At 51.3% G+C, this 11312-nt stretch overlaps 1 protein-coding gene and 1 long non-coding RNA gene across 2 annotated transcripts; one reads left to right on the forward strand and one right to left on the reverse strand.

Annotated features, from left to right (window-relative positions):
• Window positions 1-271: 271 nt before the first annotated feature.
• On the reverse strand, window positions 272-7518 carry LOC113619789 (uncharacterized). The gene is made up of 2 exons (XR_003432532.1): window positions 7369-7518; window positions 272-341 (listed from the first exon to the last, which is right to left on the reverse strand). It is a non-coding gene; the product is annotated as an uncharacterized LOC113619789 (long non-coding RNA).
• A 142-nt stretch (window positions 7519-7660) lies between these two features.
• On the forward strand, window positions 7661-10371 carry HDHD3 (haloacid dehalogenase like hydrolase domain containing 3). The gene is made up of 2 exons (XM_027105144.1): window positions 7661-7793; window positions 9279-10371. Exon 2 carries the CDS (start codon window positions 9454-9456, stop codon window positions 10207-10209), a length of 756 nt encoding a protein of 251 aa, XP_026960945.1. The 5' UTR covers window positions 7661-7793; window positions 9279-9453; the 3' UTR covers window positions 10210-10371.
• Window positions 10372-11312: the final 941 nt, after the last annotated feature.

The following is an 11312-nucleotide window of genomic DNA, read 5'->3' on the forward strand; positions in this document are numbered from 1 at the left end:
GGAAAGAAAGGGTCTGAGACAGAGAATAACAGATGATGGGCCTCACTTGAGAAGCCCTCCATGAGGTTGAGGGACAAGGAAAGACCCTTACAGAGGACAGAGGGAAGCAGACACCAGAAGCTGCGAGAATGACGGAGTGCACGGGCTCCTGCAGTGGGAGGGGCTTGGCAGGGCCGCTGGGAGCCAGATGAGGAAGAGGAAGGTGGGCTGCAGGACTGGAGGTTGGAAAGGTAGATCCTGCACCTTGTAGGAAACTTGGGTTCTATTTTGCATCTGATAGAAAGCCATCTGAAGGATCTTCACCAGGACTTGTATGTGTTCCAATTTCCCCCATTCTGCTCCTGTGAAAAAAATGGAGGGGTGAGGGGCCTCCCTTGTGGCGCAGTGGTTGAGAGTCCGCCTGCCGATGCAGGGGACACGGGTTCGTGCCCGGTCCGGGAAGATCCCACATGCCGCGGAGCGGCTGGGCCTGTGAGCCATGGCCGCTGAGCCTGCGCGTCTGGAGCCTGTGCTCTGCAACGGGGGAGGCCACAACAGTAAGAGGCCCACGTACCGCAAAAAAAAAAAAAATGGAGGGGTGAGCCAGAAAAAGCCTGGTCGGGAGACTGTTGGTGACCCCCTGGAGCAAAGACAGTGGCCTGGACCAGGGTGGTGGCAGTGGAGAGAGAAGGAAGCAGAATATATTCTGGAGATAGAATAAGATTTTGCTGATGCTTTCACATTGGGGGGATTGAGGGAGGGAATGGGAGGCAACAGATGCCTTCATGGGTTTCTGGCTTGGGCAGCTGGTTTCCATTCATTCTGAGGGTGACGCGACGTAATGTTTCCCCCCAGTGAAGGATCAGGCCCAGCTAAGGAGGTGCCAGTTTGTAAGTCCACCTGCCTGTCTGCAAAGTGACAGAATCCCAACTCTAGAGTCAAAGCAAGGTTAGTTTGGATGTTATAAAATTTGGAATTATATGAGTCAGAAGCAGCTCCCCTCTAACTCCTGCTAGTTTTCCCCAGAGCTGTGGCCGACTTAACTGAAGATCTGAGCTCATTCTGTCCTCAGCCTTTGGGACTTGAAGAGTCACCTAGAGGCCCGAAACATTCATGGGAGATCAGCCATTGATGGGTCTCAGGGCTTGGGCCACACCAGACCCTTCCGCCACCTTGGTTTCTTGGCTTCCTGGCCCCTGGCCCCTGAGCTCATTTCTGGTTAGTGTGGAAGGGAACATCCTTCAAGGCCATCGTACATTCATCATTGCCAAGCACATATGGGGGCCTGGCTCTGTTCTAGGCACATGGAGATGGGAGATAGACACTGCCTTTTAGGTACAAACAGCCCTCAGGGAGCACATAACCGTGTCGAGAGCCCCCAGGGGTAAACTTTGAGTGGAGTGATGATGAGTCTTCCTGAGGAGAACCAAGAGGCGAACCTGTTACCAATGATGTGACAGGTGCTGTGAAGGCCACACCTGGCCTGACCTGGTTTGAAGATCAGAAAATACTTCCCCTAGGGTCTGATATTTAAACCTAGACCTGGAGAACGAGCCACCAAGCTGAGACATGTTTAGGGAAGGGCATTCCCGGCAGAGGGAACCCTGGGGCTAAAATGAGCTGGAAGGCTGGCGTGGCTGGAACACAGGGAAGGATGGGGAAGAGAGGCCTGAACTGAGCAGAGAGACACCAGGGCCAGAGCGTGCCGGGGTTCAGAAGCCATGCTGAAGGAAGAGGGAGAGCCTTCTCATGATTCCCGGAGAAAGGGAAGCCATCTGAAGGCTTTACTCAGGGGAATGAGTGGCTCTCGATTTGCATTTTATAAAAGCATTTTGACAGCACTGTGGCAAAGTGCAAATAAGAAATGTGGCCTAGACTGAGTGGTGACAGTGGGGATGGAGAAGGGAATGGATTTAGAAGGTAGTTTAGATGTCAAGGACGAACCTGGCTTGAGCTCCTGGGTGGCTGATAGGCCATTTACTGAGGTGGGAAAGCTTGGAAGGGGAATCCTAAATTGAGCTTGGGTTTGCAATGAGGAAGCTCTATCGACAGAGTTTATGTGACTCTCCCAAGGCCACTCAACAAGTTTGTGGCAGAACTGGGTCTAGAACCCCAGTCACCAAAAACAGCAGAGCTGGGATTTGAACTCACAGAGCCCAACTCCAAGGCCTCTACCCTTACCCACTGTGCCATACCACCTCCTAATAAACTAACAAAATTATGGCCCTAACATTAGTTATTAGTATTAGTAGTTCCAGTAATGGGGTTGCCTTCAGGCATCATGGTCTATGTGAGTGGCACCCTCTGGAGTCAGGACTCGGCACCTGAGGTACCAGCCTACTGTCTGCTCCACCCCCACCCCTCTATGCTTTGTCTACAAACGCAGTAATGACCAGGCAGGCAGCTGGAGGGATCTGGGTGGTCCTGGGGGGCCTGGCTCCTCCATAGTCCCCGTCTCCTGCTGTGTGCCTTCTTCTTGCTAGTCGTAATTTTATCTTTGGGCAGAGAACTCAGTTTTTAACAATCAACAAGGCATTTTATTCTCAGATTTCCAGGCATCTGGTGAGCATTAAGGGCCTCTCTCAACAAGATTTGATTTTTTTATTTCCCTCTCAGATGTGCCAGCGTGGACGGTAGCTTGTCTCTGGGACATCCTGAAGGCCACCACAAATAGCCGACACATTCCATCGTCCTCACTTTTTGTTTCTCTAAGATCCCTAAAACTGGGCTTCCCTGGCGGCGCAGTGGTTAAGAATCCACCTGCCAATGCAGGGGACACGGGTTCGAGCCCTGGTCCAGGAAGATCCCACATGCCGCGGAGCAACTAAGCCTGTGCGCCTCAACTACTGAGCCTGTGCTCTAGAGCCCTTGAGCCACAACTACTGAGCCCGCGTGCCACAACCACTGAAGCCCGCGTGCCCTAGAGCCCGTGTTCCGCAACAAGAGAAGCCACCGCAATGAGTAGCCCGCGCACCGCAACGAAGAGTAGCCCCCTCTTGCCGCAACTAGAGAAAGCCCGTGCGCAGCAACGAAGACCCAGAGCAGCCAAAAATAAATAAATAAATTTATTAAAAAAAAAAAAAAAGGTCCCTAAAACTACCTCAGTGGGCCTATGGTTGAGGGTCCCCCAAAACAACAGGCATTTTAACCAAACATTTTACTACCAATTTCCCAACTAGGGAAGGGGGAGTCCTGACCTATTATATGCCCCATGTGGACTCTGCCGGCCAATTCCACATATCAGGGCCTGTGACTTATAACACCCTATATTCTGCATTGTTCTGGGTACTCTTGGTTGCCAGTGACAGAAACTTAATTCAGTAACAAAAAAGGAAGTAATTGGTTTCTATAATTGGGCTCTAATAAGGTCAAGTGTAGCTGGATCTAGGGTCAAAGGCTCTCCTGGAGACCTCTGTCCCTTCCTAGCTCTCAGATGTGTTTGCCTCAGCTTGGCTTTATTCTAAAATGGGCTTTTGCCACTTAACAGCAACATGATCCTTAGATGGTCCTTAATCCCAGAGAAAGATCCTTTCTATCCCATTATTCACATAGCAAATCTCTGGAGGTCTCTGATTGGTTCTGCTCAGGTCACATAACCAGCCTCTCCGTTCAGTCCCTATAAACAATGGAATGGGAGATGTGGCACCATGATTGACAAGGTCTCCCTCCTTACACGGAAGCCTGGTGGGATCTCAGAGCTTTTGCACCTGTGGTCGTCCCCTTTGCCAGGAATGCTTTCCCCAAAATCTGTATGGCTGTTTCCTTTTCATTGTTAAAATCTTGGTTTAAGTGTCACGTCCTCAAAGAAAGCTGCCCTGACACCCAATTTAAAGTCATTCCCCCGTCACCCTGTGTTAGTCAGGATTCAAGTGTAGTAATTATAACAAAAGCCAAAATAACGGTAACTTAAGATGGAAATACGTTTCTCTCTAAGTAGTCCAGGCTATGTCAGCTATATGGGGTGGTGGGTCACGGCTCCTGCCTCGTTCTTCATCCTCAACACATCTCCGCTTCTATCTCGTGATCATAGATGGAGGGTCCAGTTCCCACTATCAGGTCCTCTTTTCAGTCAGGTGGAAGAGGAGAAGGGCAAGAGGGCATGACGCTTCTTTACAAGGGCCCAACCTGAAAGTTGTACACACCATTCTGCCCTTGTCTGAACTTAGTCACAGGGTCACACCTAGTTGTGTAAGGGAGGCTGGAAAACAGAGCCTGGTGGGGCAGCCCTGTACTCAGCTAAAACTCAGGGGTTCAATTACTAAGGAAGATGGAGAGAATGCATATGCAGGCAAATGGCCATTCCCAACACATGGAGTTTCTTGTAATCACGGAAACAGTGCTCAGACTATCAAAGTAAAGAGGTCCTTAGTAACCTAAGTAACCACTTAGGTTACTAAGTAACCATTCTAATTCTACAGATGAGAGACAGACTCAGAAAGGGGACTTGTCCAAATTCACACAAGTCAGTGGCAGACTAAGGCTGGATATAGGTCTCCTAACTCCAAGCCCAGTGCTCAAAAGACAGGGAGGGATTGCAAGGGGTAGAGGTGAGGAATTGCTTTTAGAGGGACTTTCTCCTTTTATGTATTACCTTAGCTTGAAGTGCATTTTTATATTCATGTATTTTATCTAACAAGGATATATTCATGTGTTATTCATGTAAATTAAGTGAAAACTTGGCCAATACACATGAAAAGGTTTTATCTTCACTAGTCAACGGAGAAATTAAACTTAAAACCATAATGAGATACCACCATACATCTATCAGAATGCCTAAAATTTTTTAAAAAATAGACAATGCCAATTTTTTAAAAATTAATTTATTTGGGCTTCCCTGGTGGCGCAGTGGTTGAGAGTCCGCCTGCCAATGCAGGGGACACAGGTTCGTGCCCCGGTCCGGGAAGAACCCACATGCCGCGGAGTGGCTGGGCCCGTGAGCCATGGCCGCTGAGCCTGTGCGTCCGGAGCCTGTGCTCCACAACGGGAGAGCCCACAACAGTGAGAGGCCCGCGTACCACAAAAAAAAAAAAAAAAAAAAAAAAATTAATTTATTTATTTTTGGCTGCATTGGGTCTTCCTTGCAGTGCGCGGAAGTTGTGGTGAGCGGGGGCTACTCTTCATTGTGGTGCACGGGCTTCTCATTGCGGTGGCTTCTCTTGTTGTGGAGCACGGGCTCTGGGTGCGTGGGCTTCAGTAGTTGTGGCACGCGGGCTCAGTAGTTGTGGCTCGCGGGCTCTAGAGCGCAGGCTCAGTAGTTGTGGTGCACAGGCTTAGTTGCTCCACGGCACGTGGGATCTTCCTGGACCAGGGCTCGAATCCGTGTCCCCTACATTGGCAGGCGGATTCTTAACCACTGCGCCACCAGGGAAGCCCAACAATGCCAATTTTTGAGACTGTGGAGCAAGTGGAATCTCACACGACTGGTACAACCACTTCAGAAAACTTGCCCCATCTACTGAAACTGGACATACACATATGTATAGCCTAGTGATTCCACATCTAGGGTTTACCCAACAGAAATGTGTACACATGTGACCAAAAGATGTGTGCAAGAATGTCCATAGCAACATTTTCTAATATTTGTGATAACCAAAAACTGGAGATAACCCAAATGCCCATCAACAATAAAATGTGGGGTATTCATATAATGGAATATCACAGGAAGGAGAATGAATGACCTGTAACTACTCAAAGCAACATGGATGAATCTTACAACTAAAATTTTGAGCAAAGGAAGCAAGACAAAATAGTGCATGCTGTATTGTTCCATTTAGATACAGTTCAAAGACAAGTATAACCATGAATTTAGCAGTCAGCGTAGTGGTTCCCCTTCATGGGAGTAAGTGACTTGGAGAGGACAGGGACACCAGGGTTCTGGAGATGTTCTTTTTCTTGGTCTTGGTGCTGACTGCATAGGTATGTTCACTTCGTAAAAATTCAAGGACATATACACTTCTTTGCACTTTTCTCTATGTATATTTTAATAAAAGTTAAAAAATAAGTAAATGAAATTTGATCTTTTCTTTTTTTTTTTTTTTGGCCACGCCACGCAGCTTGCAGGATCTTCCCTGACCAGGGATTGAAGCCGCACCCTTGGCAAGCATGGAGTCCTAACCACTGCACCACTGAGGAATTCCCTAAATGAAATTTTAAAGAGAGAGAGATGTGTGTGTGGGGGGCCCATCCTGGGTTTACTTAGTGCTTTTGGATGAGAATCTCAAGGAAAAAGCCCTCATGTAAGAAGCTTGGTTTCTCAAAGAGAAATAACCTAAGCCAGCAGCCAGTATTGTGACAGGCCAGGTCCCTCCAGGAGCAATCACCAGGCCAGAGTCCACACAGGGTAGATCACAGGATGAAACCCCCTAGGAATTTGTCATCTGCCTTAGGAAGGAAACTATACCCAGGAAGTGGACCCATTTTTGAACTGACGAATCAAAAAGAAGCTTGTTTCAAAATAGCAGGACCTCTCATTGGCTTTCCTGTGACATGTAAGGCTCCCTTTTCTCAGCTGAAAAAGTTACTCAGAGAAAGGCCTGGAGTCAGGCTCTCCCTTGCCAGCCAAGGTCTGAGACTCTGACCTTTGTGTTTCCTCACAGGCCTGAGCCCAGTGAGGGTAAGGCAGTTCTGAATGAAATGAACAGACCAGCCTTGGCATATAGAAGGATGTGTTGTTTTTATTTTTTAAAAAAGGGGGGGGGGGGGGAGGGAAGGAAGAAAGAAGATTGCATGCATATTTGTGTGCTCCTAGAAAAATGTCTGATAGCATAACAACCAAAACTGCAGCAATCCCTGGGAGGTGGTTGGGAAATGGGGAGGCCATTGCCCTTGCTCAGCTGTACTTGTCCTTAAGCTTCACCTGGCTGCCATTCAGATCTTTTGCTCCTCCCCTAACTGGTTCATCCAAAGAGGTCCCTCGTCACTGCTCATGAAACCATTGTTTTCTACCTCCATAGCTCTTACCACTTCTGAAATCTTGATTTTTGTCTGCCATGCCATGTTGCATGAAGGCAGGAACCCCGTCTTATTTCTCGCTATATCCTCCGTGAAGAACAGGGTCAGGCACAGAGTAGATGTTCAATAAGCAGTTAGTGAATGAATGAGGTTGGGCTTTTGCTTTTCACTTTGTACACTTTGTATTTTCAAACGTTTTTGAGATGAACGACAACTTTTTTTTCATCAAAAGAAAAAATAAATCAGCAGGTTACTGCAGAGGACTCTACCCTCAGCAAATTGTCTTGGGTTAAGACAGGTTTCCACCTGAAAGCAATTCCCTCCTAGTACCGACGGGGAACTCAGACCAGAGAGGGGCAGCGCCTTGCCCAAGTTTACCCAGCACTCAGCAAGCCAGACCGGGACCCAAATTCCCCCCTCCCAAATCAGGCTGGTTACCTCCGGGGAGTGGGGGGCGGTGTCCGGATCCTTGGGAGGAGGAGTGGGTCTTCAGAAGGGGCAGAGAGGGTCACGGAAGGGACGGGGAGGGCAAAGGAGCACGGTGAGCGGGGACTAGAGTTCCGGGTTGAGGAAGGCGAAGGTGCAGCGGGAACGAGCGGAGAAGCCAGAAAGAAGTGGAGGGGGCGGGGCGGGACGAGGCGTGCCGTAGGGGACGCGGAGAAGCGTAGGGGGCGGGGCGAAGCGTAGGGGCGGGGCGAGGCGAGGCGTAGGGGGCGGGGCGAGGCGAGGCGGAGGAGGCAGGCGGAGGAGGCCGGCGGAGTGCTGGGACACGGGAGAAGAGGGTCGCCGCTGAGCTGCTGCCCCCTTTCCCGAGCGGGCGTGCGGCTGCGGCTTCTTTCTTGACCGGCTTCCCCGCGAGGCAGGTGGGTCGTGTGCCCCGGGGACTGGCGCGGGAGGTTCCGCTGCATACCGCAGGGGTAGAGATGTCGCTCTAGCAGAAGGCTACCTGGACTTTGGCCTCACCGAACCCTGGAGGTGGGGAGGGAGAGTGAGCAATTCAGGCCTGCAGCCGGAGGCCCCAACTTCGGCTTCCAGAAATGGAAAACGCTGTGGGCCCTTTGTTCTAGTCTTAGCTATGCCAGTGGCTCCCTGCGTGACTCTGGACGAGTTCCCGCCCCTCTCTGGGCCTCCGTCTACCTATCTGCAAAGTGAGAGGGTCTTTGGACGGGTCTCCCTAAGTTCCAGACTGACTTAAATTCATTTCCTTGATAAACTTCCTCTAGGGCTTGTCCCCAGATTCACCAGCCAAGTCCGTCCCTCAGCAACAACTTGGCAGCACTCTGAACTCTGGTCCCTCAAGTTTTAGCTGAACAGGTTGCATGTCTGGAATCAGTTCCGTCTGGGGCAAGAAGCTGCGTCCAGCCTCTAGACTTTAGGCTGAGGAATTTGTTTTCTGTGCACTGGGTCAGTAATCCTTCACTGGCTCTCCAACCAGGCAGGCGTCATCATCTGGGGCTGAGAGAGGCTTTAAGACAGGTAGGAACAGGCTGCTCTGTCCTGCCTTTTGTCCTGGGCTGTACAGGTTCACTAAAATCAGATTTTTTTTTTTTTTTTTTAATCCAAGTACGTCTAAGCAGTGGAAGGGAGTACTGGCCAGAGAATGTGGAGGTTTGGATTCTAGTCCTGGCTGTGCCGCTGGCTGCCTGTGACCTTAGGCGAATATCTGCCCCTCTCTGGCTCAGTCTTTCCCGGCTGAACAGTCAAGGGGTGGGTCAGATGGTCTGCAAAGACTCTGCTGTCTTTCATATTCCGAACAATAGTAATAGCAGTCATAATAATTGTTTCCTTAGCTGACCTACGAGGCCCTGCCTGAGCTGGCCCCTATCTACCCAAAGCACCAGACTCCTTGCCCTGCCTCAGGGCCTTTGCACTTGCTGTTTCCAGTGCCAGGAATATTTAATCATCTCCATTTCCTGAACAGGCTTTCTCAGATCTCCACTGACGCGTCACTTGCTTAGGAAGTTCCCCGACAACAAAGACTAAATCGGGTTTCTGGATTGATATCCTTCCTCATGGTACATGCTGTCTTCATTATGCTTAAGTATTCATGTAGTTCTTTGTCCGATAGCTGTATCCTCTGTTCTTTAATGCCTGTGCATGCCATGAGGCCTAGAAATCTGTCCTTTCCCAACATCTAGCACATAATAGGTGGAGTGAACAGATAATCTCATTTAGTCCAACAGTCTTACGAGGTTGAGTCACTGTGCTCTTCTTACACATGAAGAGACTGGGCTTCAGAGAGTGACACTCTTAGGGTCACACAGTGAGTTGGCAGTGTCAGAATTTGAACCCAGTCTGTCTCAGACTCCGAGGCCTGAACTTCCACCTCACTTGCCCTCACACTCCAGGATCTTCTGCTGTGAAGACGTTACCTAAGTGCCAGCAGATCTGACCCACGAAGCCTGGAAAGAGAAGACCATCAGGTTGTTGGGCGCGGTGCCGTCCAGCTCCACCTCCCCTAGAGGCCCCCGGACCTGAGGCAGAGGTGGAAGTGGGGTGGCCTGGCCCCCCTCCTGCAGACCCATGGCGCGTCGGCTCCAGTTACAACTGCTGACGTGGGATGTGAAGGACACGCTGCTCAGGCTCCGCCACCCCGTGGGGGAGGAATATGCCGCCAAGGCCCGGGCCCACGGGCTGGAGGTGGAGGCCGCGGCCCTGGGACAGGCCTTCGGGCGGGCATATAGGGCTCAGAGCCACAGCTTCCCCAGCTATGGCCTGAGCCGTGGCCTCACCTCCCGCCAGTGGTGGCTGGATGTGATCCTGCAGACCTTCCACCAGGCAGGCATTCGGGATGCCCAGGCTGTGGCCCCCATCGCTGACCAGTTGTACGAGGACTTCAGCAGTTCCCGCACCTGGCAGGTGTTGGAGGGGGCTGAGGCCACCCTGAGGGGGTGCCGAAAACGAGGTCTGAGGCTGGCAGTGGTCTCCAACTTTGACCGACGACTGGAGGACATCCTGGCGGGTCTTGGTCTGCAGGAACACTTCGAGTTTGTTCTGACCTCCGAGGCTGCCGGCTGGCCCAAGCCCGATCCCCGCATTTTCCATGAGGCCTTGCGCCTTGCTCAGGTGGAACCGGCAGTGGCAGCCCACATTGGGGACAGTTACCAATGTGATTACAAGGGAGCACGGGCCGTGGGTATGCACAGCTTCCTGGTGGCTGGCCCTGAGCCTTTGGACCCTGCGGTCAAGGATTCTGTACCCCAAGAACACATCCTCCCCTCACTGTCCCATCTCCTGCCTGCCCTTGACCGCCTGGAGGGCTCACCCCCAGGGCTTTGAGCCTGGCGAGGGAAGCGGTCAGGCCCAACAGACACTGGAGACAGGGAGCTCCTTCTTTCCCTGAGATCTGGCCTTCACCCCCCCACCCGCCGCAGCCTCCATAATGCATTCCAACTATAAAGCAGTGAATGCGGGGCATTCAACCCTGCGCCACTAACCAGCTCCTGGTCTCTGAGATGCTTCATTCCTCACACCTGTGTCCATTTTCTACGATGAGTCCCCCCTCACCTCCAACAAGATTCATGAGGGCCCAACTAGCTTCAAAACCAACACTTTCAAACTTTCTTTTTAGCAGCAGGGCCTTTCATCATGGGAGAGCTTATGTGGAACCCCAACATGCAAATCAGGAAAAATGAGAAACTGCTAGGGTTGAAGCAGAGGTCCTGGGGCCCTTCATTCAGGCCCTGAAGCCTCTGCGACTCTCCGCTGAGAAGCCTGAGATCAGAGCTTAGTACCTGCGGGTACTGGAGTTCTCATTTAGGCGTGTCTCACTCCGAAGCCCACTGGCTTGACTGCGAGGTTACAAGTAGAATGGGATCCATGTCACACGAGGCATAATGCAGTGGGGATCCAGGGAGAACAGAGAAGGTGTCCTAAGGATGGCGGTCCTGAAGGGCGCCCCAGTCATAGGAATAGCTTGGGGGTGGGAAAGCACAGGGAACAGGGACTGGAACACGAGGTGGCAGGAGTGCAGGGAATATGGGGGGAATCACTGGAGATTGAAGTAGGTTAGGCTTTTAAAATTCCACGTCTCTTCCTGCCTTTCCCCCTTCACACACCTCTCTACGTCGTATTTACTGGACACCTGTGCCTTGCCCAGTGCCAGGCACGGGGTACCACAAGTAAAAAGCACACAAACAGGCATACACAGTGTATGTTCTGGTGCCAACAGGCAGGGAGGACTCTGGAGTGGACCCTGAGCTGGGGGTGGCCCGTAGATGGGCAGAGGGACAAGAGGGGCATTCCTGGCAGTGGGCCCACAAACTGTGGACTGAAGACTGCTGTTGGGAGTTGGACTGGTGGTTGGGGGAGCATGGCCTGGGGGCCTTTGGGTGCCAAGTAGAAGAAATTGGCTTTGACCCAGGTTTGAGCAGAGACTGTGC

The sequence above is a fragment of the Aethalodelphis obliquidens genome, unplaced genomic scaffold, assembly GCF_003676395.1.
Source record: "Aethalodelphis obliquidens isolate GAN/ISIS:26980383/991018 unplaced genomic scaffold, ASM367639v1 scaffold7, whole genome shotgun sequence".
NCBI classification, from domain to species: domain Eukaryota; kingdom Metazoa; phylum Chordata; class Mammalia; order Artiodactyla; family Delphinidae; genus Aethalodelphis; species Aethalodelphis obliquidens.

Coding starts and splice junctions, on each gene's coding strand:
- HDHD3 (XM_027105144.1), top strand. CDS start 9,454: ATGGCGCGTCGGCTCCAGTTACAACTGCTGACGTGGGATGTGAAGGAC.